Source organism: Cygnus atratus, chromosome Z (genome assembly GCF_013377495.2).
Source record: "Cygnus atratus isolate AKBS03 ecotype Queensland, Australia chromosome Z, CAtr_DNAZoo_HiC_assembly, whole genome shotgun sequence".
NCBI classification, from domain to species: domain Eukaryota; kingdom Metazoa; phylum Chordata; class Aves; order Anseriformes; family Anatidae; genus Cygnus; species Cygnus atratus.
Genome location: NC_066396.1, coordinates 52,388,019 through 52,415,214, shown reverse-complemented (window position 1 = coordinate 52,415,214; position 27,196 = coordinate 52,388,019). Strand labels below are relative to the sequence as shown.

The 27,196-nt window shown below is 46.5% G+C and overlaps 1 protein-coding gene across 2 annotated transcripts in view; it reads right to left on the bottom strand.

The window, feature by feature from the left end:
* ABCA1 (ATP binding cassette subfamily A member 1) overlaps nucleotides 1–27,196 on the bottom strand; it is a 93,798-nt gene that overhangs the window by 5,671 nt on the left and 60,931 nt on the right. The window contains exons 11-46 of one of the 2 annotated variants that reach the window (XM_050716204.1): nucleotides 26,791–26,907; nucleotides 23,255–23,443; nucleotides 22,154–22,359; nucleotides 21,886–22,062; nucleotides 21,053–21,275; nucleotides 20,482–20,703; nucleotides 19,697–19,901; nucleotides 19,022–19,135; nucleotides 18,403–18,574; nucleotides 17,734–17,865; nucleotides 17,064–17,203; nucleotides 15,821–15,958; nucleotides 15,057–15,277; nucleotides 14,534–14,606; nucleotides 13,826–14,028; nucleotides 13,052–13,100; nucleotides 12,014–12,127; nucleotides 11,526–11,677; nucleotides 10,941–11,065; nucleotides 10,419–10,517; nucleotides 9,527–9,713; nucleotides 9,278–9,372; nucleotides 8,814–8,846; nucleotides 8,119–8,224; nucleotides 7,317–7,391; nucleotides 6,701–6,870; nucleotides 5,361–5,538; nucleotides 4,714–4,829; nucleotides 4,482–4,626; nucleotides 3,401–3,524; nucleotides 2,635–2,764; nucleotides 2,397–2,517; nucleotides 2,160–2,222; nucleotides 1,587–1,693; nucleotides 1,039–1,180; nucleotides 127–261 (exon numbers count right to left, since the gene is read on the bottom strand). In XM_050716204.1, coding sequence (XP_050572161.1) covers nucleotides 127–261; nucleotides 1,039–1,180; nucleotides 1,587–1,693; nucleotides 2,160–2,222; nucleotides 2,397–2,517; nucleotides 2,635–2,764; nucleotides 3,401–3,524; nucleotides 4,482–4,626; nucleotides 4,714–4,829; nucleotides 5,361–5,538; nucleotides 6,701–6,870; nucleotides 7,317–7,391; nucleotides 8,119–8,224; nucleotides 8,814–8,846; nucleotides 9,278–9,372; nucleotides 9,527–9,713; nucleotides 10,419–10,517; nucleotides 10,941–11,065; nucleotides 11,526–11,677; nucleotides 12,014–12,127; nucleotides 13,052–13,100; nucleotides 13,826–14,028; nucleotides 14,534–14,606; nucleotides 15,057–15,277; nucleotides 15,821–15,958; nucleotides 17,064–17,203; nucleotides 17,734–17,865; nucleotides 18,403–18,574; nucleotides 19,022–19,135; nucleotides 19,697–19,901; nucleotides 20,482–20,703; nucleotides 21,053–21,275; nucleotides 21,886–22,062; nucleotides 22,154–22,359; nucleotides 23,255–23,443; nucleotides 26,791–26,907 — 4,998 coding nt within the window. The remainder of the gene's footprint in view (nucleotides 1–126; nucleotides 262–1,038; nucleotides 1,181–1,586; nucleotides 1,694–2,159; nucleotides 2,223–2,396; nucleotides 2,518–2,634; nucleotides 2,765–3,400; nucleotides 3,525–4,481; nucleotides 4,627–4,713; nucleotides 4,830–5,360; nucleotides 5,539–6,700; nucleotides 6,871–7,316; nucleotides 7,392–8,118; nucleotides 8,225–8,813; nucleotides 8,847–9,277; nucleotides 9,373–9,526; nucleotides 9,714–10,418; nucleotides 10,518–10,940; nucleotides 11,066–11,525; nucleotides 11,678–12,013; nucleotides 12,128–13,051; nucleotides 13,101–13,825; nucleotides 14,029–14,533; nucleotides 14,607–15,056; nucleotides 15,278–15,820; nucleotides 15,959–17,063; nucleotides 17,204–17,733; nucleotides 17,866–18,402; nucleotides 18,575–19,021; nucleotides 19,136–19,696; nucleotides 19,902–20,481; nucleotides 20,704–21,052; nucleotides 21,276–21,885; nucleotides 22,063–22,153; nucleotides 22,360–23,254; nucleotides 23,444–26,790; nucleotides 26,908–27,196) is intronic. The other variant, XM_035570081.2, reaches the window with a different exon arrangement.

Below are 27,196 nucleotides of genomic sequence, written 5' to 3'. Positions count from 1 at the left end.
TGCTTACATTTAAGTGACTGATGACATATTCAGACATTAGGTGGTCATGAAATATCCAGCCTTCATCTAAGTCCGATTTCTTTGTTTTCAAAGGAAAATGTTAACAAGCAAAGTTTGCAAACTCACCAGGAATACCACAGGTGGCCCTCCAATGAGGGCAATTGCTGTGGAGAGCTTGCGCCTGTTCCCTCCACTGTAATTGCCTGCATATTTTTCTCCATATTTCACAAGGCCCAGTTTCCGAATTGCCCATTCGCCAACCTAAAAGAGACAGCACAACACCCTCTTGAACTGAGCACAGCTACATTTACACAGTGGGAGTTTCTTTACAAGCTTTAGCTTTAGAGTGATTTTTCAGAAGGGCCCCCTATCTGATGCTCCAGTCTGGCACAGATCTAGGTTTTGGAACACCAGGTTCACCTTCAGATGAGAACATATAAAACCCTGCCCCTAGAGGCCCAGAAAATCCAATGGCTGCATCTTAGTTATCACAGAATCATGGAGTATTCTGAGTTGGAAGGGACCCTCAAAGATCATTGCATCCAACTCCTGGCTCCACACAGGACAACTGAAAAACAAACCATATGTCTGAGAGCATTGTCCAAATGCTTTTTGAACTCCAGCAGACTCAGTGCCATGACCACTGCCCTGGGGAGCCTGTCCAAGTGCATTAAGTAAGCACGCACTTCAGCATCAGCTGAGCATCAGCACAGCATCAGGTGATGCTGCCCAAACCATCAGGTACAGATGTCCTGCAGCAGTGCATATTCTGCAGAACCCAGGACACAAACGGTGAAAGCTGCTGATAACCCAATGAGGCAGTATTAAACAGGGTGCTGTACAGTACTGGCAGCTCTCATTATTTGCCTAGACTGTTAGCATAAGCCTATATGTGAATGCTGAAACAGGAGCAGTGTAATGATATGGTGTGATGACTCAAAAAGATGCAGACCACCATGATACTGTGTGTGTTGTGGGGAGTGTGCATGCAAGCAGGAACAGTTAGTCATGGGGGTGGTCCTATGGTGTTTCATTTACCTTGCAGACTTCTTTCTCTGGAACACCTCTGAGGAGTGCAAAGAACTCCAAGTGCTCTCGCCCTGTCAGCAGCTCATTAATAGCATCAAACTGTGGGCAGTATCCCATGTTCTGATGAACTTCTTGGATGTTGGACAGAATGCTGTAAAAGAACTCCCTTTGTTAGGATTTTACAAATACACACCATTTAGACAATAAAAAGAGGAAGGTGCATCAGTGGGTTTGGAATCATTGGACTAACAAAAATACAGGATCCTAAAAGTCTGTCTTTGCCCAATTCTTTTTCTTTTCTTTTTATAGATGTGACATTTAACCATGGTAGGACAGGTATTTAGAAGTGACTAGCAGATTAAATACACCTTCATAAGTCGCTGAAGTACTTTAGGAAACTCCATAAAGGGCTGAAGCAGACACCAAGAGCTCAAAATTGAAAAGCGTGGCAGCATTTAGACTTGCTGGAAGTGAAACAAAGACTGTGAAAGTTGAAGGAGGAAGCAGCAAAGTATTTTCTTTAACACAGAGCAGTGAAAAGATGCACGGTCTTTCACCTGTTCCCTTTGAGGAAAGCTTCTCCTCCTGTCACATCTGTATCACCAGTTAGCATCTTGAAAGTGGATGATTTGCCAGCACCATTTACTCCCAGGAGCCCAAAGCACTGGGGATATAAAAAGAGCAAATGAGCACAGAATCTGAGAACAGGGTTCAGTCACATAATTTTCACCACTGACAAGATTGGAGGTGACAAACTTGACTCTCAAGACAACCTGAAGGGAGACTTCAGTGCTTTTTCTGAATAAACTTCTAGACTTTCATTTCAAGCATAAATCTTCAGGCTGGGGAAAGGAATGAACTGTGGTGTCACCTCGGTGCAGTGCCACCACAGCGTATCTGTGCTAAACCTTGGAGGGTGCCATAGTTTGGCCTCTGGTCCTAGAGGTAGCAGAGTTCACTAATATGTTGAAAGGCAGGGAAAGCCTGAGTCACAAACTGCTTCAACTTCAAGGCAATTGCACCCTTTGGTGCAATTTGAACATTATCTGCTTCTAATATCATCCTACTCTGTGCTGTGCTTTTAAATACTCCAGTAATACCAAAGCAATGACTTTGACAAATAAGCTTACCTCTCCAGGGGGGATTCCAACACAGATTCTGTCAACTGCTGGCTTTCGCTTCATTCTGTAAATCTGAAAACAGAAAAAACAAAGGAACAACAATGTAAAAGAGAACTATAACTACAGCCATACATATTCAACACTTCAACATTCTCTGGTTCTGATTCCATTAATCTCTGAGTGAGGATGCTGGTGAACTGCACAGCTTTGCTCCAACATGTCTCAGAAACACAAAACTTTTGTTACCTTGGTCAGCTCCTTGATTTCTAGGATGTCACTCTGTCCTCCTCCACTAATTATTCTCTGTCTCTCTCTGTTTACATCTTCATCTTCATCATTCACAGGAGGCAGCTTGGCATAGACAGGCCTGGAGAGAGCAACATGGTAAAGCCTCAACAGAATGTGACAGAGCCTCCATAGTTCACAGCAGACACCAAGAAAAACTTCACCTGCCTGCTGTGGCGAAGTGGAGCAGACAACCTACCTGGGTTTGATGAAGAACCTGTATTGGATGAGCACGGTGATGAGGAAGAACACTACACCCTCCACGGCCATGGCAAAGAGGTTTCTTCCCACCAAGTCCCATGACAGAGGGGACACAAAGCGATTCTCACCTGTGAAGGTAAGAAGAGCACAGTCACTTTTCCAGAGCATTGGGAGCAGCCCATCATTTCTTCCTGCAAAGCTCACCAGGTCAGGCAGTGGGGGAACTGGAGAGCAACCAGTGAGAGGATGGAGGGGATAGGCTACACAAATTCTGGCTGCATGCACATTTCTTGCTGCAGCAAAGTTGGGGGTGGGCAATTGCTCTTAGTTGAAGGTGACGTGGGCCCTGAGAATCCAGTCTGATGAAGAATTGCTGGCCCACCTTCTGATGAAGCACAAGACAACTGACTCAGGCCTGGCATTTGCATCCCAGAAAAAAATAAAATAAAATCCAGCTCTCCAGAATCTCTGCGACTCCTTTCACTTGGCCTAATGATCTTCTCCATGCATAGTGACCTCACGTATTTTCAGTTAAGGCTCCCAGTAACTCAAAGTACTGGGGATCTATCTGCCAGACCTCCTCAATGCTCAAAGCCTGAACAGGACAGCTGAGGAGACCTACCAGCTTTGGTCAGCTCTGCACTGCAAACTGTACACTTTCAGTTCCTGAAAACTCAGAAGAGCAAAGGGTGCTCGTTTGCAGCAGACTCAAGCGTTCCCCCTCCAGTTCATGACACTGTGCCTCCATACACAATTTCACTTACCAAACCTCTCCAGAGCATCAGCCATGGCCTGGTTTTTCACCATGTCGATAAGCCCCCGCCCCAGGCAGAAGTGGGGGAAGATGAGGAAGACGGACTTCAGGATGTCATTGATGTTGTTCAGCTTCTGTTAAGACAAAAATGAAGTGCCAGTGAGCCATCTGAGTAGAGAGCAGCCACCACCTGCTGAGTGTGACACCATATTGTGAGTGAACATCCACAGCCCACTAGCAGCACTGCAACCCCACAAAAAAACAAGGATTAGAAACATTCTGCCAAGAGCCAGTCCCATGGCTCCTCTGGATAGTCAATGTTGTGCTTTCTTTGCTCAAGATGCTATTAATACTAGCAAACTATACCAAAGGACAGATTCCTCCAAATGCTCACAGTCTGAAAGGCAGGGCCTGCAAATAGCAACATACAGAAAGGTTACAGGTCGTGGAGACAGGACTTGTGGTGGCACAGCCTGGTTATCTCAAGTGGCTGTGGGTAGCCACTCCCCAGTCAATATTGGATGCTGTAATCCTTTGCCTTTGCTGTTTTCCATTTGGCTTAACCCACAGGTCAGACTGACAGCAGCCTCAAGAGAGGTTTCTGTTCTGCCAGGCACTTATCTTCAAGCAAGTGCATGTCTTTACTGAGATAAAATAGGCCTTACAACAAAAAGGATCATCATCAAGGACTGCTGCCTTGTGCCTACAGGCAGTGCAAAAGTACCACAGGCAGTGGTACAATCAACAGGTTAATCCCACAGGGTCCCTTCCCTCAAGGAGTACTTCCCACCAATATGTGCCACAGGGCCTGCTAAGATGTCTGGTGTTGTATAATGGCATGAGGGAAAATTGCACCTCCCCCAGTAGGCATCTGGCTGTGCAAAAACTTAAGTGAGGTGCACAACTTCCCAATATAGTCAGAGAATTTACCACTGGAGGAAAAACCAAGGACAACCAAACTGAGTGCTTGAAATGGCCTCTAGTAGACAGTAACTGCCCCTTAGGAGGAACATGAGGGAGTTCCATTTAAACATAAGAAATGCCCATGTTTAAACCCCTGCTGTAACTAAGGAGATTCTGCAGGGGCTTACATTGTTGGTGAAGAGCTCCAGGACAAAGGTGGCCACGCTACCATTGATGCCAATGAAGAGGTTCACACTAGTCAGCACAACGTATGCTGTGCTGGGGATTTTGAACACAAAGGAGGCTGGATACATGAGAGGGGTGATAGACCACCTGCAAGAGGAAAGACAGCAACATCAGATAAGGATCTTCCAAATCTATGTTCCTTCCTGGTCATTATTCTGAGGAGAAATCCCTTACCCATAAAGAAGCAGAAGAAGAGCCAGCACAGGCAAGTTGGAGGAGGATACATATGATTTCTGCTGGAAGCAGATGAAGATGATGATGACTAGCGTGGCCGGAACAATGTAGTTGCACTGGAAGGTGAAAAAAACAGCTTTAGATTTGTTTCTAGATGACAAAAAATGAAGGTGTCTTTCTGCTCTGAAACTATGATTTTCAACATCCTGTAGTGTTCCCAAGGCTACTTGAGATGGGAGACTCTTAGGAGTGTCACATATGTAAGCTGCAATGTAGTACATATGAATTTAGACTTCTTGATCCCCTTTGAAGTAGTTGATAGAGTCTCAGGGGTTCTGGACACCATGGATTAAAAAGCCTTCTTTGAATAAGTAGAATAAGTGGCAAACAAACATTCTGGGGCAAGAATTCTAAAGTGACATTAAAAATGCCAATGCTGGAGCTTATGGTTGTCCTCCTATCTTCTGTTCAGTGTTCTTTGTCCCACCATAGCCCCAAGAGCATAAAGACAGAAGTCACAGTTGTTATTCACTGAACTAATATGGTGCCCACTGGCCCCAGCTACATTTTACATTTCAGTGGACACCCTGCAAACACAGAATTGAGGACAGATTAAGCACAGTCACAAAGCACAGTTCAGCCCTTACCATATCCCAGACAAAGTTGGCCAGCCAGTAGATCACAGGCTTCACACCACTGATGAACTGCAAGTGCTTAGCCTTGCTGACGCGTTCCTGGATAAGGAAGACCACAAAGCTGGCAGGAACAAAGGACATGGCAAAGATCACACAGATGGAGACTAGGACATCCACAGAGGTGGTCATCCTGGACAAAAAAAAAAAGAACGAAAGCAAAGTGTTTGTATGTTGGTACTGGCTTCCTTGAGATGAGGTTAGGCAGCTCATTCAGGGCAGTACAGAAACTGGTTCTCCTTCTGCTGTCCTTGTTTTGCAGGGTTACCACAGGAATACCACACCAGGACATGTTAACTACAGGGTTGTATGATCAAAGGAGTACCTATGGCTTGTAAGCGCCTCAAAGACAGCACCAAAACCTGGAGACAGGTTGGTAACTTCAGCACGATAGCCTACTTTCTGCTTTCCTCATCATCACCCTACGTAACTTTGTTTCTCACTTAATGCACTTACTGGGGTTGGGATTTTTTCACTTTCGTTTTTTAAGTTCAAAGGTATCTCTGACTGTCACCTGCCATTGCTGTGCTGTAAGATTTGACGGATGTATCTGCATACAGCTTAGGAGTCCTGATTCAGCTTGTGAACTCATCAATGCCTCAGTGATACTGAGTAAGCCCTGTGCATTACTGCATGCCCCAGAGGCTGAGATGGTGGGCAAAACTGAACAGGACCTATCAATTTGTCAAGTGGTGGCACTCTGGGACAAACAAATGGTATGGCAAGTCACCCTTCTGGCTGAGAAAGGAAAGGGGGAGTTATACTGTTGAAATTCCCCAAGCAGCAGTGGATCAGAGGATTTCATTGGTTCTTGGAAGTTACAGCTTCAAGGAACCATACACAGAAAGCTTGCCCAGCACTGAGAAACAGGGAACTACATTCACACAACAAAGAGGTTCCCTTTCATTTCGTGACCCCTACATATGCAGCTGCCTAGGGAGGATCTATCCTAGTTTGGAGATAAACCACTGAAGCTTTGAGAACATAACAGTGTGAAAACAGTGGTGACAGGTTGTTTGACTATTTACACCAGCTACAGAAAAAGAGTAAGTGACTTACAAAATCCTTACAAAACCACTGCTGTCATTTGTGTTTTGGTTATTCATCTTCCTTCAGAGGTGAGGGGTTAAACTAGCCTGCCCAGACCACAGAAAATTAGGGCAAGTATGGCAGAACCTCATTGCCACAAGCCACTGACTGCCCATCAATGATGCTACAGCATTGCACATGTTGCCAGCTTCCAGTAATCATCAGCTGATGATCCCAAACCCATCTGTATTCACATTAGGACTTACAGAGCCACTTCAGAGAGCTGCTGCTTGGTGAGGTTGAGTGGGTGATTGAAGGCAGTGATCCCATAAGCACTAGGGTTTTTGCCCTGCTGCAGGTTGGCCCGAAGGATGGCATTGTTGATCACATTTAGGAAGGAGGCAATGGCATGCCAGCCCTTGTTGTTGAACCACACCTGCAAGAGACCACATCAGCATCAGAAACGCGCCAGGTACATCAGCCACCGAACAGACTCCTGAGCCCTGCAGAATACCCCTTTCTTTGTTGAGGGTATGTGATTTCTTTCTGTCTTTTTCCAGACAGCTTGCTCAGGGACCAGACATACAGTTTGACCAGTAACCATTAGAGGCTGCTGGAAGCAAGAGCATGTGCCTTGAAACCAAGCCACTGATTCAGCACAGAACTCGTTCTGAGCCTTAGGTCTGGACAGGGGCAAACAAATTTCAGTGAAAACTATAAGAATATAATCTGCATCTTCTCCACTAGAAAATGATTTAAATGCAGAGAGCTCTAGTCTGCACAGTTGTCCATGGCAAACAGCTGAGGCTTTGCTAACTAAAAATAACCCCGGGTTACCAAAGTTTCAAACAGCAGGCACAGCTGTGAGGATGCTTGACTTACCTTCACGTTGTTCTTTGTATCCAGGCCTTTCATGAAACTTGCCAAGCTGTTGAGAAATCGATCTCCAGAACTCCCCTGCAAACAGCAAAAAGAGAGTTACTTCCTCTCTGAGAGTTCCTTTTCTCACATCCTGGACTCTCGGGGTCACCCTATGTTTTTCATGGCTCTGACCGTTTTCCTTCTAGTCTGCAGACTGTATCCTCTGAGACAGAGGTGGTAAGAAGGTTAAAAGAAGTGCAGCTTTCCCCTCCCTCTTTTCCTTTCTGCAGTCCTACCAATAGGAGAGATCAGCCTTAGGCCTGTTTTAAATTTTTTTTTTTTTCCCCAGTGACAAGTATTAAACCAGGGTTGCAGAAAATCTTCGGTGACACCACAGCCCAGGGGCAGTCTCAGAAGAAACCGGTGGACCAAGTTCTCTTCTGAGCCAGGACAGACTCAGCACAGAAGAACTTAAGTGAGGCTTTACAGGAGCTGGCAACAGCTTGTTAATTCCCTGAGACAGCCTGCTCTGCCCTGCCACAAAATTCTCAGAGGTGGCTGTAATCCCCATTGACTTGCAGATGGTGTTGGGTAGAACCCGCATCAGCAATGAGGGCTGTGCAAATGTCAGCTGAGTGCATCCCCAAGCCTTCTGCTGCTGCCCAACACCAGCCTGGAAAACCCCACCTCAGAGGTAATGGGAAGAAGCCACTGGAAAGCTAACATACACACTCTTCTCACTTTACAGTTTCCAAGTCATCTCCCAAATAACAGAACTCTGTTACATGAACACTATCTGGGTTTATGGGAGACAGCCACTCACCTGCGCTAGCTCCAAGATTTTCTTCACCTGCTTAATGGCATCAGTGACTTCATGGCTTGGAGGAAGCATGAGGGAACTGCTGGCTCCCAAAGAAAAGCCACCATACCTGGGGGTACAGATGAGAGTGAAGCACACATCTGACTACACACCTTCAGAAAACACCACTTCTTCTTTCCCAGATGTCTCCTTTTCTTGCACTGCAACCAAGGCACGTGTCCCCACTCTTACATAAAGGGCAAACTTTGACCCTTCCACATTGCTACTTAGCCCTGCTGCCTCCCACCCCTTATTTCTGGGGTTAAATAACCAGCTTATGACTACAGTGTGCTGTTTGTAAAGACACAGACTGTGTTTAATGAATGCAGCTGTCCTCTGCTGCCTGTGCAGGCAGAGCAGGACCCATCTCTGCTTCCCCTGCTTGGAAAAACAGCACCTCCCGTGAGACAGTATTGTTGGCTGCGCCTGTGAACCTCCTCAAGTCAGTACTGCTCTCCATATAAGCCAGGCAGGTTTTCCAGCAGTGTGCTCTAGGGTTGCCCCAAGTGTATCCTTTGAAGTGTTCCCTGGACACTTGGCCGTTAAGAGCCACATACAATAAACTATGAAACTGGGTGGATCTGTCCTGAGAACCTTGCTCAACACAGTGCACAGGGGGCAGTGGTAACAAACAAACTAGAGAAAAGGTACAAACTCACCTGAACTCATTCACCCAGATCTTATTCTTTAAGCTGCAAAGACAGAAAAGAAAGCAGATGTGTTATATACAGAAAAAGAGGAGACAACCCCTACCAGTGCTTCAGGCACCCAGCCAGGGAAAAGGACGCAATACCCCCTCACATCTGGCATATGATCTTTAAGGTCCCTTCCAACCCAAACCATTCAACGATTCCATGTCCCACCACTCCTCTCTGGTAAAACGCCTGGGGTTTGCACCCCATCTTTCCCATTATTTCACCCACAAGGCTCAGAACATGCCTGCCTCTCCTCCCCAGAACTGCCATGGCATCACTATAAAGCAGAAACACCTGAACTGTCCAGGACAGTCAGAGGAGCTAAGAGTTTGGGTTGCCAAGACCAATTCGTCTGAGCTATGCAGCATCCCGTTGACAGCACACTGTGTTTGGTGGGGAGGTATGGGACAGGGCATGTTAACAGCTACCTTTTTCCAATGATCTGCGCGTAGGTCTTCACTAGATAGTCTGATATATTGCGGCCTGTCAGATTCTGGAGGATATCAGCAGTGTCTTGTTCTCGCTGGTGTCACCGGGGAAACACAGATGAATATCCATTAGAAAACGCAAGTGCCAAGTCAGATAAACTGTGCTGAGTACTGCATACAGTAATCACACCCAGCCACTCCGCTCTCTAGGACCATCCCTCACTGCAGGACCCCTCAAATCCCTCCTACCTGTGGGGGTGGCAGCCCGCCTGCACCAGGGGGACACACAGGCAGCATCTTCTTGATCTTCTCATTGCTGCACTCGCATGATGGTGAAGGGTTCTCCATGCTCCAGTTGCCTTTCAAGATGTCCAGGACTGACTCTGGGACTGAAGCAGTGGTCCATTCCGTCTGCCCCATGGTGCAAGGAGTGTCTCTGTGTCAGGACAGAGGCAAGGCAACCGTCACCCCCCTTCCCATCATCCAGTGAAGATGAGCTGCAGTTCTTCCAGCCTAGGCACAAACCAGCCTGGACTCTGTATATCCCTTCTGCACAAGTGGCCTGGATTCTTCAGTGATTTGCCCAAGGCCATGCAGCAAGACAGCAAGAGCTAGGAAATACCACCAATGCTGCCTGGCTCTCCATCCTGTCTGCTGGTGTTTGTGGGGGTGCTAACCAGGATTTTTTTAGTGCAGCTGGAAACAGAGGATTGTGTGAATAGGTACAGTCAAGAGTAGAAGGCGATCCTGCCTGTGGCAGGGGTGCTGAAATTAGATGAACTTTAAGGTCACTTCCAAGCCAAAACATTCTATGATTCTATGACTAAGTCCCTTTTTTTTTTTTTCTTTTTTCTTTTTTTTTTTTGGTTCAGAACTGAACAGTAGTTTGAGGGAGAGACTACAGTCTCCCTTCCAGCTCCGTCAGTAAGGACTTGCATTCAGACCCTGCTCCCTTACTATGCCAGGTGCTGGCATTTTCTAGAAGGTCCTAAGCGTAAAAAAAGTTAATGTAATTACAACCCTTTTGGTTTAAATCCTGCCCTGGCCATGTGTACGTATCGTTCCCTGAAGCTGACTAAATCTACTGAGTGACCAGAAGCCAGGGCTGGGCTTCCCCTTCCCAGCACTGAGGTCTACTTACGGGATGGAGTGTCCTTGCATACAGCGTGTCCCAAAGCCAGGCTTATTGAGAAGGGCATCCAAAAGCCTCTGAGTGCCTGCATCTTCTGGAGCATCATTGCTATGGATACAGAAGACAAACACCACCGGGTCAGTGGGTTAACACACATGCAGCAAAAACAGCAGCAGAGTAAGGCTGAGAACACAGTGAAAAAGCTCAGGAAAAGGATATGGGTGGAGGTTTCCCTTTGAAAAACACTTGGCCTAGGAGCACAAACACACTTCTGCTTTTCATTTATTTCTCTGCACAGCATTACTAGTCATAACACCGTTCAGAAATGGATATGGCCTTGCTAGTAGTTAAGGATGGCAGTTAAAGGTTTAAAAAGAAAACACCAGCATTCCCTTCAAATGTACCTCTGAGCTAACCACAGAAAACAAATTTAAACAATCCGGTAAGGAATTCAGTACTCACTAACTTAAGTTAGCAGAGAAGAAAACAATTTTAGGATTTAGCACTATTTCTGTGCCACGAAGAACATACCTAATAAAAGTATACTGCTCATCGTACATCCAGGGCTGCAATTCTAGGCTGGGATACTTCCCAAAGGGAGGAACGATCAGGCTGAACATGAGAGCAATACACACGAAGACAGCTGGCAGCACAATCTGAAATTGCAACAAAAGAGTGAGCATTTTTGAAGTGAATGTTCCAGTGGCATCATCAGCTCCAGGTGAGTCGATAGATCAGGACTTTTTCCAAGTTTCCCAGGAAGGTCTTTGTTAATTACCAAGGCATCTCTAGACATCAAGACAAGGCCTATCCTGACATGCAGTCACGTCACTCACGAGGCATGCAGAGGACTCAGCCCCCACTTGCTTCTCTCAAGGCAGAATTTGGATCTGAATCTCATTTGCACCCTTCCTGTGCAAGAATACGTGGTAACCACTCGGTTATCATCTACCTCCTTTCACTCGCACAAGCCCCCTTTTGCTCAGATGTGCAGAACAGACTAGTTTGGGTGATCTGGATTCTCCTGAAGGTTCCTCTCTGCCTTCAACCCTAGACGCATCATGTGGACCAGACTTTCCCTTGATGAGGGACCCTGCACATGCTGGATGCTCTCACCTGAGCGAAGAAGCCTTTCCGGCTTCGCTTGGCAATAAGCAGCCTCTTCCACAACAGAGCCACGAACTGCTGCTGGGAGAGCTTCCAGCCCTTCATCTGGTAGGAGCCTTTCCCATCCATGCCACTGAGAAGGTCTGTCTCTCTGGATTCTGCTGGCAAGAAGCAAGAAACAATTAATTACAAGCTCACAAAGATATTCCCTGGACAATTCTGTACTGGAGAAACAAGGTGATGGCTGGACCAGTTACTCTCACTCATCAAAAAAAGAGAGCAACAGGTTGAGAAAGCAACAGAAATTCACATGAACGCATTTACACCTTTATCTCTTTGAGCCTTGACAGAAGGTTGGAATAGGGTATGGATACTGCACTGCCTACTAAAGGCAAATAAGCCACTAATCCTTTGGCACTCTCAGCCTTGTAGTCTGCACGATTTATAATGTGAAAGAGTGTCCACAAGAAGAAAACAGGCTTGGGAACCCGCAATACCTGGATCTATGTCTGAATCATTAGGGTCAAATGCATCATCTTCTGTAAATGGACGAAGGCAGCTCTGTCTGTCTCCAAACGCACGCCTGTTTCTTCTGGCTGGCAGCGTCCCATCTGAAAATAATGCAGTTATGGATAGCTGAACTGCTTCCATTGATCTCCAGTTAGCACCAGAGAAAGCAAAGCAATGTCATTTTCATTTTACATGACGCCCATCGGTAAACTGAGCAGCTGAGTTGGAGTGATTCCGGTGCAGAAAAACCTAAAACCATGACTGTCACTCTGCAAGGTCATACGGTTTATGCACTATTCTGCACGTGCTGTCCTAGAAGCTTCTTCCAGTGCACTGGACATTTAATTTTAATTTTTAATTTTTCACTTAGCCATAGAAACTGCAGGCTTCTCTCACCGAAGAAAATTCTCATTTAATGTGCACATGACACCAAGCACAATTTGCTAGCATTAGTTTATCAGGAAACACTGACAGAAGCACTTAGTGCAGTGAGCTGCTCTCAGGAAAAGAGAAAGTCAGAGGGTACTGTGGTCTGACCCTGTAAAAAGTTCTTCCTGCTCCTCAGAGTAGACAGCAGTGTCACTCAACGTCACAATACACTCAGAAACTTGAAACTCTGCACTTTTCCAAAACGAGGGTGCTGTTACTGAGTAGACAGAAAGTAACAGTAAACGAGCATACTTTAAGCATACTACGAACAGCTTCTTTAGGTCATAAAAGCTCTCACCGTATAAGAGCTCTGCTTCAGCCTGAAATAGGGACAAACACACCTGGGCATGTCACTGTATATCTGGACACATCGCCATCCACAAAGGTCACCCACCTGTCCAAGGCTAACAACTGAGAACAGGAACACTCTTCATTTGATATATCCACTACATCCTTTCTTCCCCTGGAAGCTAAGCCCTGCACTGAAATGTTACTCCTGAAACATCTAGGCTCCGTCAGCCATGTTCTTAAATAACACAAATAGGGTAACCCTCCCTGAAGTCTCCTTCAACACCGTAGGAGACAACTACACTCACCTGAGGTTTCTGCATCCACACCGCTATCATCAGCCACTTTGAGGAAGATCTGAAAGGCAATGGTAAGTGTCAGTGAAAATTAGAAGGGATGCAATATTGTGGGGACTCCTTCAGGAAATGCCACGACAGAGCCTAAGACTGACATTTGTATCATGAGAACAGAGGATATAGGCTCTTGTCCATTGGGTGATGGGAGCATGGACTTTCTCTTAGCTTCCCCAGAAGCATAGGCTGTAACCACATAGCAGTAGTTCCCCCTTTCCGACATCAGTTCTCAGTATGTCTTAAATGAAAGTTTTTTCCTATGTCTGAGAGAAACACCTTGGTACTAAATGTATCAGAACACAATCACAAGGATCAGCCCCAAAACCCTGACAAGGACATATGGCCATAGGGTTTCTGTAAACAACAATCTCCAGTATTGAAAATGCACGTTTTCAGTTAAGTGCAGCAAAAAGCATCCCTAAAAACACCTCAAAGGTGTTTACACAGTCATTAGAAGCCAATCTGGGGCCAAACTTCACATGACAGACATCTCAGTGAAGTGCAACTGAGTACAAAGGACCTAGCTTGCCTGTATTACATTTCCATTTTTAACACAAACACTATAATGGTATGGAAGAGAATCAATTTTGGAGAGGAAAATAGAGCTACTTGCTCCACAATAAACAGACAAATATTTACAGGAAGAAGAGACAAGACTGCCTTGCTCTTATTTCTGACATAATTCATTTTCCCTGGTTTAAATCAAAAAAGAAGTTTTAGCTCACTCACCTCCTCCAGGGTAGTTTCAGAAATGCCATAGCTGGAAATGCCAAGGTCAGAGAGACGGTCATCAATCTCATGGAACAGCTCCACAAAAGCTCCCTCTTTAGCAGCTTTGTATGGCAAGACATAGGTTAACTCATGGCCAATGTCCTCCACCAGCCTGGCCTCAGGAACATGTTTTGTAATGAGATTTGAAATTGCAGACACATCTAGATAAACCAAAGAAAAAGGTAGTATTCATCTTTTGACTTTGTTCACCATGCAGAAAAAACAGCTCAGTCTAAAATAATCCTGTCAGAAGCAAAGGAAGGAATATGGGACATCTCTGGAAAGCAGCTCATTTCCAAGGAAAATCTGACTTCCATTTATTTTTAGCAAAGACTTGGACCTAAGTCTGGTTATTCCTTTTATTTGTAGAATGTGGGAGACCTATTACATGCTACCAGCAGCTCTGCAAGTCGTATTGCTAACAGGCCTAGCAACTATATCACCTTTGACTATTAAATCTCAAGACAACGTGAACTCAAGTTGGCTCACAGGAGAAAAATGTTCCTGTATTTATGAATTTAAAAATGCTGTGTCTGTGAACTTGATAACTGTCCCAAGACTGTAGCTAACCACAGGGACACAAAGTTAAGGCAGTTGTTCAAGGTCAAAGTATGAGCAATGTTAGCACTGGAACTGAATGTTATACACTCTTTTTCCAAGTCTCACCTATTGTCAAGGTGTCACTTTCATGGTCACTGCCAAGGCCAGCATCAGAGCTGCTCTGGGAGACACTGTCATCCTAGTCACAAAAGAGAAGACAACCATTAAACAATGCTTAGTTAGAAAAGGGGTCTGCCCAGACGCTACACTCTTTATAACTCCAAACAGATGCTGCATCATGCTGGATACTCCACAGAGGAGTCGAAGTAAAGGTGACATACCACTGCAAAGGGCTAAAATACAACCAAGAAGTACGCAAGTATCACAGAAGGGTGCATTTAATCTATCCTGTCTCTCTCCAACCAGCTTTGGAAACAGTGGCATTGAAAGAAACTATAATAGAGGCATATATCCCATGCAACAATTTAACTAGATGTAGTCTGCCACAGCACCTACAAAAGCAAGCAACCCTTCTTTTAAAGAATAAGGGATTTCTCTTCAATATATTCTGTCATGTAAAATTTTAAGTGCTGTAAGGCTAAAATGTCATGCAGGAAGAAAGAACATAAGCAGGAAGGGTCAGTTGTACCTTTTTCAGATAGGACACTGTGCTGCTGCTGTTTCGACAGGAGCTCAGAGAGGAATCCACATCCTTCTTGACCAGAGTCAAGTAATAGCCTGTTCCCAGCTGGTTCTTCAGGAAGAGAGAAGAACCAACACAGCAGAGCTTGCCATGAGAAATGATGGCAATCCTGTCCCCCAGAATGTCTGCCTCATCCATGTGGTGTGTGGAGAGAATGATAGTGCGGCCTGGAAGAAAGCAAAGGAAGACACTGCATAAAACAACCATACCCAAGCTCCCAAAACAAGAAAGGCCATGATCACCTGGATTTTTCCATGAAGTTGAATGGGAGGTTTGGACCCAGGCTGAAGCTCATTTGAACAAGGATAGCAGTATGGAAAAGATTCACAATTGCTGTCACAGTTATATTCTCCTCATTCTCTGCACACCATTGCCCTGCTTAGCTGAAGTGGGTTAATTTCACGTCAGCAAGCATGGCTGCACTATGACAGGACACTGCTGCAAGAAAAGGGTGAATTTTTGCCTTTACTATTCTCACAATACATCAAGGAGCTTTGTTCATGAGCTCTGACATGAATGGGATGAGAAATGAGGACAGGTCAAAGATCAGAACATGCTTGTCCCACATGCTCTTTGTTCCTTCCTCAGTGCAGGCAACAACAGAGTTGCAAAGACTCATTGCTATTTTGGGAACAGTCACGAATCAGAGATTGATTTTCTTTTGCTTTCCACGACACATTTCATTGGGAGTACAGAAAAAGACCACCTACCTTGCCGATATTTCAGAAGCAGTTCCCATATCCCTCTGCGGGAATAAGGATCCACCCCAGCTGTGGGTTCATCCAGAATGACAACCTTGGAGCCACCCACAAAGGCTAAGGCAACTGAGAGCTTCCTCTGCATGCCACCTGACAGGCACAACAAGAAAGAGGAATTCAGGCTGACACAGAGAGCAGGAGAACAACAACAAACCAACACAGCGGAAACTGAGCTCTCCAAGAGAAAGCAGAATTGAATACTGAGAAGACAGTGCTGCTACTGTTTCAGGCTTTCTGGGTCCCATAAACTGCAGGACAGGGGATAATTCATAGGGATGGTTTTCCCCCAGCACTGCCCAATTCTTCTTCTACAGCAAACCACATCTTGCAACCCCCTCTATAAGTGAATTACGTGTATCTTTGCTACATCAGCAGTAGCAAATTTCCTGCTTGGAGGCCTAACCGTGTTTGAGGATATGGAGCACAGGTCTTTAGAAGCCTGAGCTACAGCAGTAGGTCCCCACGAGACTCCTCTCCTGTGTAAGTGCATCAGAGGCAGCAGTGAGGAATTACTATATACCCTTCAACCTCTCTTATGTTACACTTTTCTCAGTGAAGCCAACCTGAGGCCATCTACACTCCCTTTCCGAGGACAAATGTGCAGTCTGTGAACATGTTGACTCCGAGACAAAGCAGTCTCAGTCCTCAAGTATCTGGTACAGAATGATACAGGAATCCTGGCATTCTGGAAAAAAGGGGAAGGACACTCCAGGATGTCAACTGAAGAAGCATAAGTTGATATAAAAAGGGCATGTGCTGTTCACAAACAGCACATGACTTGGAGGTTAGGTTACGGTCTGAGCCACCCTCACCTAACCCCATAAAACCCAAACATACTAGTAAGCACTTGGGAGAACAAATATCACATGTAGCTTTATCACAGGTACGCAAATTCCATGGCTAGAGTGGATGCCTGTGTCATGATGGAAACAAGTACAAAACACTCATAGAACGTGATTGACTTTTTATGGTATCAGCATGAAATACTGTAAGATTGTTATGTTTCCTAATATAGATGATAATTAGGTACTTAGTAAATAACTAATATTTTAAGTGTCAAGTTGTGTGGTAGCCTGTGGAAGATCCAGCCTTAACTGGAAGATCCAGACGAGATCTGCGATGCAGCCTCTGCCAAGCTCTGCTGAGAGGGAGGGCTGAGGGAGCTACTCAGAAATGTAAAAGCTGCTGAACCTACCAGAGAGTTTGCTTGTCCTGGCTTTCAGTTTGTGAGGCAAACCAACATCCATTGCCATCTGCTCCATTTCCTCTTTCACCTGCTTTTCCGGCAGCCCTTTGAGCCGAGCATAGAACCAGATGTGCTCCTCCACAGTGAGCCTAGCGAACAAGAACAAACTCAGGGCACAGCTGAGAGCACCATGCTGGGATACATCCCTTGCATTAGGGTTACAGCAAGCGCATTTGTTTGCTTGGGAAAACATCTCTTAAGGCTGACGTTTTAGACAGCAGCTACAGATTGGGTGTGCTCAGCTTGGGTCTGATTTCAGAGTGTGGCTGATCAGCACCGACGCAAATAATCCTCCTTTAGAGGAGCTTGACAATGCTTAGCCATAACACCCCAAACCAGTAGACACTGTGGCAACATTTAGCCTCAGTAAGTTTAGTGTAGCAGATCTCCTCAGAGAGGACAAAGATGAAAGTGTAGGCTCTTCCTGATAATACATAAGCATGCATGAACACACTAATAATCAGAATGTCCTTGCACCACTCTCACACCATCCTGTTGTCTGTCACCATCCACACAGCTGAAGATACATCCATCCTAGCTGAAAGCACAATAGTGTCTCAAAAGGAACCCAAACACCAGATGGATAACAATAGCCCTGCATCTCAGGGATGCTACTCACAAGTCAAACAGCACATTGTGTTGTGGACAGACACCCAAGTTTTGCCTGATGGTGCTGAGCTCGGAGCGGATATCTTTGCCCAGGATGAAGGCGGTACCCGAGGTTGGAGGGAACAAGCCAGTCAAGATGGACCTGAAGAACAAACGAAACAGATATGCAGGTTCTACCACTAATAAGTGGCTGCTGTACATGCTAGGATGGATCAATGAAGAGCGGGTGAAAGCCCTTGGGAACTCCCACATTAGGGAAGTAGTCTGACAAGCATCTCACTAATGGATGAAGAATTGGCTCCAGTGGTTTTAACACAGTGATCAAAGCATACCCACATGACATTGCTTGAAGGAAATATCTTCTCCTCTAAAAGCTTCCCATCCTTTCAAGCTCAACTCATTTCCTTATACTGATAAGTCAGAATCACAAATGGGATTACTAAAAATATGCTGCCAGTAGATGCATTCAGTCACAGTCTGAACTCCCTCCACTTTCAGTACCCTTTATCTGTGCATCTTCTGAGGCAGATGGAGTAAATGAACAAAGCTGCACTAAAATCAGTGGAGCACCATCAGCAGAGCCCCATTGCAGTTGTACAGCCACCTGCACCATATTGATAGGTACAGCAGTATTCAGAGCCACTTCCCCCACTTCCCAAAAGTATTATGTTGATCTTACATGGTAGTGGTTTTTCCTGCTCCATTATGTCCCAGAAAGGATGTGATCTGCCCTTCATAGAAGTTCAGTGTGAGACCATCCACAGCAACTTTCTTGCCGTCACGATAAACTTTTACCAGGTTCTGGATGGAAACACCAAGGCTCAGATGCACAGGCTCTTCCTCCTTGCAGACTGGAAGGAAAACAGAGCAAAGTAGAGGCAGATTATTTAACTGTGTGAGAACTCTAACAACACATTCCCCCAAATTTGTGGAGATCCATGGAGAAATGAGTTATACAAATAACTGGCCACATTTCTTTCCTGGTGACAGGAACCTTCCATAGAGATTGCCCTTTAGCTCTCTTCACTCTCGTGGCTTCATCTGGAGGTTAGAAATCTACAGTGTCACCAGGGTCAGCAAAAATGAGAGAAATTCTCAACTCAAGGCTGATGTACCCTTCTGGATAAGTACCTTGGGTTTACCTAGACACACACAGCTGATCAGTCTACCCAAACTGAGAACAAATGGAAGACCAATTTCACCTCATCCATGCAGTCCTGCTGCCTGTGAACTCTGCTTTCAAAGAGGGAGACCCCAACACTGCACTGCAGAAGGGCTCCTTTATTTCCAACACTTACCTTCTGAAGGCCCCTTCTGGTCAGGATGAAGGGGCTGCCTGTCCTGTTGTTCTTCGCCAAACCAATAGGACTTTGTGAAAGGAAAGTACCAGGGTCTGGGAATTCCATACTGGCCTAAAGAGGGAAAAAAAAAAAAAAAAAAAAACATTACATGAGCCCAACTGCAGCAGACCATTTTCCCAAGCTACCTTTCATAACATGAAGGGAAGTATTTTACCCCTGTAGTAAGCCTCTAGGATAGGCAGGACTAAGAAGATCTTTACTGATGAAGACACTGCCAGTCTTCAGGGTGAGAACAATCTCTTTTCTAAAATTCCATTTTAGGGTTAGAGGTCCTATGCTGGAAGGCATTAAGCATCCACATGTGGTGCTGATATTCTCAATGCCTCCCATTCAGTATGGTCTGTGGAATTAGCAGTCCAGAGAAGGGAACAGCTGAAGTGCACCAAAGCTTCTGGGGCTACCTTAGCCACCACCACAATGGGGCACTGCCCTTGTGCTGGGAAACATTCACTGCTAATAGCCACAACAGCCTCCCTGTAATGCTGGTATGGAGTATTCCTCCATGACTTTTCTGCAGTTCTTCTTAAAAATGGGCCCATTTTACACCCTGTGAAAGGAGTAAGGCAAGAGGATCCATGTGAAAGTGTGAAGGTATACAGAAGCAGACCTCACCTGGGAAGACAGACTCAATGTACCAGGTCATGACCCCATACAGGAACGTGTCAAACAACATCATGACAGCAGATGTGGTGATGCTAAAGCCATCTTCTTCCAGTGGGCTCTCAAAGAAGTTGTCCCATTGAACACCGACTCCCTGCTCTTCAAACAGTGCAAAGTACTCGCAGCCAAAGCCAAAAGCAACTGGAGACAACAGGCTCTGCAAATGGGAGGCATGAACACATACCAAGTTTTTCACAACTACTCAGCTCTGGGCAGCTCAGCTTTAACACAAGGCTAAGGCAACCTAGTTCAGAGACCTTGCAGGAAAAGTTAAAGGTCCAAGGAGAATGACCAGACCTGCAGAGAGGGAGTGGCACACACCATTTTAGTTACATTCAAACGAGTAAAGCCTGCAATCTCTGCTGGCCCGCCACCCAGAAATCAGTTTGCTTCCCTATTCCTTCCATTATTCTTTGGACTTTTATGTGAGGGAAGACACCACTAGGACACCCTTTCCAGGCAGATGAGAAGTGCTATGGAGGAGAAAGTCAAATGGTTCCTACAGCCCCGCCTATCTGGTGGTACAGCACCACAGCATACAAAGATGAAAAGAGCTTCATGTAGCTGAATTACTCCTCCTACCAAAGCCAACAAAAGCTCAGCCCTAGTAGCTTCTTACGATGGAAAATTACCCTCTCATTGCCCCCTCCCTGCTAATTATCAGTGTCCAGTTAGAGTGCTGTTGGGTTTCATAGCAGTGGAGGCCCGGTTCCCCAGACAGTATCCTTGAGACTTACTGCAAAGATCTTGAGTGAGAAGCTGACATAGTCCTGCCAGGCAACACACAGCACATAGGGTAGGTACAGTGTGAAATACACAATACCCCCACAGGCAGCTGCCAGGTTGGCCCTGGAGAACACAGTACTGATGAGGAAGCACTGGAGGATGGTCACAACGGCGAAGATCGAGAGGAAAACAAACACCACACTCGGGTCGCTGTAAGGTAGCAGATTCCCCATCTAGAAAGTGAACAACAGGCACATCAAGCTTTGAAGGGGCTCTCTAAAATGGCTCTAGTAGAAGCAGATTCTCAGCGATGCTGCTGAGGGGACACTGGGCTGGCTGCGATTTGCACAGCAGCATTCCCAGAAGTGAGGTGGTACCAGAGGTACGTTTTGAAGGGCACTGAACCTATCACAGCACCTCCTGCTGTTTTTGGCAATTCATCTCTGTTTTGTTTCCAAATCCCTGCTCCCAAAGAGCTTCTGATCAGCCAACAGCCACTACCTCCTTCCCAGTGTGCCGGTGTAGGCCACTACACATCAAAGCTCTGGATTCTGCTGCCACAGACCAAACCAGTAAGCTCACCTTGAGGATCAGCACCAGCAGACCTGCACTCATTAGGAGAGGAATGAGGCTGCTAATGAACCAGCTTAGCCAAAGGATGCCATTGTCGAGGCCCATAATCCTCATTGTCTCCTTCAGCCGGGCTTCCTTCTCATACACGATGCCCTTAATTATCACAGCCACTGAGTAGATCCAGGCTAGAGTCATGAAGAGAGGCATGGAGCGACTCATGACGCGCAGAAATCTGAGAGCAGGAAGAAAAGGGACAGAAGAACAAAGTGAGAAACATTAGTGTGACTTTGGCTACCGCTCAACGGCTAGCAGAGCATGGTGATGGCTAAGGCTTCACTGCACAAAGCAGCCCAAGTGCAAACCATGACACAGCATCAGTGTCTCACCACAAGGTGAGGCTGATGGGTCTAAAGCACATCACCAGCCCTGAGAGGGAGCTGGAGTTCTTGCTCAACTGAAGAGTAGGTGCAAAGAGCTGTTTTTCCTGGGGACTGCTCTCAGCTGTTCTCCTTCCTCTCTCCTGTGCTAAGGTCTCTGCTTTTTTTCCCAGTGCTAGTTTTGCCTGTATCAGGTTTGGGGATATTGGCACATCTCAGAAATGCACTCTTGCTACCATCTACTCTGCATGTGGAAGTCCTGTACAGATCTGGAAAGGGTTCCACAAGTCATTACATATCCTAAATTACATACATGAGCCCTAATTCAGAGAATAGGGAGGCTAATGAGATCTGCTCCCACATTGATAATAGGGACACAGTAAGCCATGCCTGAGGAGCTAGAAAAGCCCATGCCTCCTAAGACAGAATGCTCCTGGTAGCTTTTGAAGCAGCCTGTATACGTACATGTCATCCACATAACACGGGTAGGGCATCTGCTGCACATAAACTCCCGTCTTCTTCTCTGTGCCTGTTTGCACCCTGATGATGGCCTGTTCTACCACATCCTGCAGGTAGGCAAAGCCACCCCAAACATAGCGCATGTCCTCAAAGGGGTCAGCACGGGGACCAGGATCCCAGTACCTGCCAAGGGAACAAGATGTTTCTGTTAGAAATCCTCAGTCAGCTCAACCCCAGTAAGAAATTGTTCATAAAGCAGTATGTCAGGCCTCACCCATCCTTGATCTTGTTGGTCCTTTCCACGTTGTCAATGTCCATCCGTATCTTGTATTTCACATGTTGAGGGAGCTCTGTGCTGTTAGGAGCTATTTCAGTGAAGACAATACCAGCCCAGAACCTCCTTTCATCCAGAAGCTCCAAGGACTTGTTTATAAGACGGACTTCTGTGGCCACAGGCTCCAGTTTGTCCAAGTTGACACACTAGACAGGGACAGATTTGGAAGTGTTTATGGGATCAGATCAAACCAGAACATACTTTAAGTTCAGGAGGGACAAAAAAGGTTAACTCTACAATACTAATGTCAGGCCCATGAAAAGGCTGTAGCACTGGAATACTTTGCAATGGCTCACAGTAGCCCAGCAAGTTGCTAGAGATGTCTCTCTCTCTCTTTTTTTTTTTTTTTTCCAGCTTACTGGTTATCTGCAAGACAAACAGGTGTCCCTGAGAAATAACCCAAAGGTATTTTCTGTACAAGAGGTTAGGAAGCATTGCAGTGGTAGCTATAGGATTCCATCCAAGCATCAATTTTTATAGACGACGTTTTATTTTTGCTGTTACCAATAAGCTAGGTCTGACTGAAAGCCTCTAAAAATCTGTGGATAACTCCCAAAAGTTTTGGAGCAGGCCCCCAAAAGGCCAAGACCTGCTTCTGTTTGCACTCATCTGCCAAGGTAAGTGAGTAACATGTAGAACAAGTTTCATTATTTGCTTCATCTTTCTCAGCTTAAAGAAGCTGCTAGCTTCACTGCTATCCTCAGCTAAAACCCCAAACAGAAATATGAGCTGCGACATGGCTGCAGTGAGCAGCCACTTTCAGTCGCCCAGTAACAACAGGGTGAGAAACCACATGCAATGGCCAAAGCAAGAGCTTCAAGAACAAGGCCTACAGTTAGGTTCCCACATCTATATTTAGATTCCTGAATAAATAGCATTTTCTAACATACTTTGCACTCGGCCCCACCAAAGCGTGGTAATTCACAGAACAGGGACTGAAGAACATTGACCTTCCCTTCCCAGGAACCATCCCACCATGTGACTGGAGTCCAAGTTGCTGCTGTCCCCCAGCTGCCTGCCCACACTATAGCACGATCTCACCTCCATGAAGCGGGAGATGGTCTGAATAGCCCTGTCTGTCTCATTGAAGGCATCCACCCAGGTGTACACCGACCCGTTATCTGTCTCAAACTCTTCCGGATGCTTTGAGAGGAAGCGGGCAACGTCCTCCACCGTCCAGTTGGAAGCTGGCAAGTGCAAGTCCCAGAGAGCTTTGCCTTTCAGCAGCGTCTGTGGATATTTTAATCAAAGAGGAAATAGTTACATTGAGAATTGCAGTTGGATCACCCCCTTGTCATGAAAATTAGTATTACCGGGGAAAACGTCTTAAAAATGCACTGATGGAAGCACTGATGTTAAACCAGAGCTCCCTTCAAGACCCTCAACCACCTGCACACAAGGCAGCTGCAGGATGGGGATGATGCCCGTGTTTCAGGTGGCAGCGAGCAGCAGCCCTCCATAAATGCTCACCTCCAAGCCCCAGCCACTTCGCCTGGCTGTCAGGAGGTCTCATTTCTGTCGTCTGCTGCCGAGTGCCAAGCAAGTCGCTTTGTCTCCCTGCGCTGATGCTCCCTCTGCCACTCACACCCTCTTTTAACTGTGCGAGTCGTATTTCCCCAGGGAGAAGCACTCTGCCGTACTGAGAAGCTCAGCCTGGGGGTGCTCCTGACAGCTCTGGGCACCTCTCCTACCGAAATGACGCACCTCTCCCAGCGCAGCAGTTGTGCTATCGGGCACACTTCGCTGGCTGGCTTGCTGTCTCCTTGTCCTGCCAGATCTTTTCCGTGGAGAGGGCAGCAGAGAGCCACGCACAGCCCTGCACCCTGGGAAAACTCAGCAAGTGCTGCCCAGCCCCGGCTCAGCCCTAGATGGCAGCCACGAACCGGACTCCTCGGGCAGGAGAGAGATGAAGCAGACAACAAAACCCATCCACGCCTTCCCTCCTCGCCACAAACCAAAGGGTTTTACACCAGCAAGATACGGAGCAGGAAGAAACGTGCTCAGAAGAAATGCATCTGGCTCCGAACAAGTCTCTGCTCCCCGCTGGGATGGAGAGGGGGTAAGGCGCAGCCAGAGGCTGAGTTCTCCAGGTAATAAACAGAAATACCAGCACCAAAAGCCGGGTGGCTTTGTTACGTGCTTTTCTGTTGTGTCACTGGGGCTGGCTGAAACAGCCTTGTACAGCAATGATGTCCTGCCTCTCTGCTCTCCCACCGGAGACAGTGCTGTTTTCACGTGGCTTAGCTCCAAGCTTTTGGAGGGTGGGCTGTGGACCCACTAGGTATATGTGCAACACCCTGCACAAGTGCAGTCCAGGTAGGAGCACCTGGCAAGGACTGAGCAGAACTGAGATCTGTGGGCAGTAATGTAAGGGCAGGTAGGAAGGCAGCATTAATTGTAAGAGATACAGCTAACCTGAAGGGGAGGAAAAAACAGCCAGCACAAGAGAGAAAACTAAAAATCATAACCAATAAAAACAGGAAATGGAATTTCTGCCAGAACAAAGAATGAAGCTGAGAGGTGTGGAGAGGAGCGTCCCCATGTGCAGCTGTCAGCAACAAACCCAAAAGCAACGGGTCACATGAGTTACAAAAACAGAATCACAAACTGGGAGAACAGAACAAGCCAAGCTGACAAAGGAGAACATGCAAAAGGGAAATCCGAACAAACAGGGATCGGCTGCACGATGCTGCCTTTGCGCGCTCGGTCTCCCGAGGCTGGCCACCCCACCCTCGCTCGCAGGAAGGGCACCACGCCTGCAGGCACGGGGCTCAGCCTCATCACGTCCAGCAGCAGCATTAACAGACAGTAACTCGTGGGGGCACGTCTCGTCCTCCCTGGAGTAGCAGCTGTGTTAGCCTCAGGCTGCAAGTGCCAGCAGTGAGTGAGAAAAGCAGTTTTCCTCTACCACAGACGGAAATACACCAAACATGTTCCACACCAAAGGAAGCTGGGAGGTGACAACCCATCTCCCGACACCACAGCAGTCTCAGGGACTTGAAAACAGCAGAGCAGAACAGCCCCAAACAGGCAGCTGTATGTTTTAGCCTACCGCTGTGAGCTGTGCTGCATTGCTAAGCCCAACAGGATGCTGCCTGAGAGCTGCCCAGGTGTTCACAATGCAGTACTGCTGCAAGCATGAACCGCTGCAGGTGACCGCAAAGGAACTTCTGCTACTGCACCAGTACAGGGGAAGAGACCAGACTGTTGGGAAGATCAAGAAGTAAACACCAGAGCCAGCAGCGTTAACAGGATGCATAAAATAAAGAATCAGTAAAGCCTAGGGCTCATTTAAGAACAAAAGCAAACAAAAAAAGCCAGCAACATTCACTTTTCAAAAGACAAAACTGCAAATCAAACCAATAGCCAAATCCTGGCTTTGTCAGCACTCCCTGCAGCAAACAGTTCAATTTACAATTGGTGGGCCTGATTCTCATCTCTCTGCTGCCAGTATCTGCAGAAGTAATTTTAATAAAGCCAACAGAGGCACAGGAGTAATAAAAATGATGTCTCCATCGTCTCTGGTATGTCATGTTCTTGAGAAGTGCAACAGGATAGGTCAGGGACTGTTCTGCACATCATTGCATTGGGATCAACAAGGAATGAACTTCAAGGCTTAACAAACCCGAGGAGATCTCTGTGTAACACCCGTGCTATGACACCCACCCAGCTGCCAGCAGGAAAAGCTCCTCTACAACTGATTTTCTTTTCTGCTGTTACAGTTTTACATCACTGCGTTTCCAAAGACATCAGTGCAGAGGTGCAAGACCCACCCCTGAACTACACCTGAGGGAAGCAAAGTGAACTAAGCCTCTTGTACTTTTAATAAGCAGATAATGCCCGAGTAATGCAGGTCTTACACTGGGCACAATGCTCTGGGGAGCCAACAGAATAGCACAGTGTGTCAAATCCAAACAAGGCTCCCAACCCTTTCTTCATGGTCTCGTACGCATAATGTGTTATGAAGTGATCAGCTGCAGGGTGATGTTCCCTCTTCCCTCCAAAATACTCAACTATTACTAAATTAAGCATACCATACAAGCCAAAATTAAGTTTTTACAAGGTTTGTGCCAGGTGACCACCAGGCATCTAGGTTTAGCTCTAACACAATAACCATTTAAATCTTACTGTACTCAATGGGGCCTGAGGCCACCTGGCATGTTCCAGGATCTGATGTAGGTATATGGTGGCTCATGAAAGCAGCTACTCCAGAGAGCACTTTCACAGAGGAGTGCACAGCACAGGCAGCTGCATATGTCACCAACTCCACAAAAATACCACCAGCCAGATATTTGTACAGAACTAGGGCAACAGTGTGGAAGAAGCGGCACACTTTCCCACAGAGGTAGATTAGAAGCAGCTGACAAACATGGTCTGCTCCTGTTCATGGCAGGATGTTACATGAAGGAGCGTCCAGCACAATGCAAGACTGGTACAACCACAACATGTTTCAAAAAGGGGGTCACATCCATACTATTTATCTGCCCAGACTAGCGCTGAAGCACTATCTAAACAAGTATTTCACGACTTATCGCAGAAGACGATGGTAGTGGTTCTGGCAAGAACAGCATACTGACCCGAATCAGATCCATTTCCTGACTGCTTTCCATAAATGTCCAGATCTTCGGGCTTATCTCCTCCCACATCCCCCCGAGGTCACGAAACACACCCAGCTCCTGGAACGTCCTGTTCACCTGTCGGCAAAGAGAGGAGGAAGGTTATTCCCAAAACCTGGCTCAGATCCACTGTGGGCTGAGAGGGTGCATTGACCTGTCAAGTGAAGTACTGAGCATTGCTTATATTCAAACAGCAACAGCTTCCGCAAGGACAGGAGTAAGGAAAGGCATGTGCATATGGAAGGAAAATTAGAAGAGGGAGTGAGGATGGCTGTGGCTGAGCGGGGCCTACTTGGAGAACTGCCCTTAAGGCTTGGTGGAATTTGGAGATGAAGGGCACACAGAGGCAGCCCCTCCCCATGTGCTA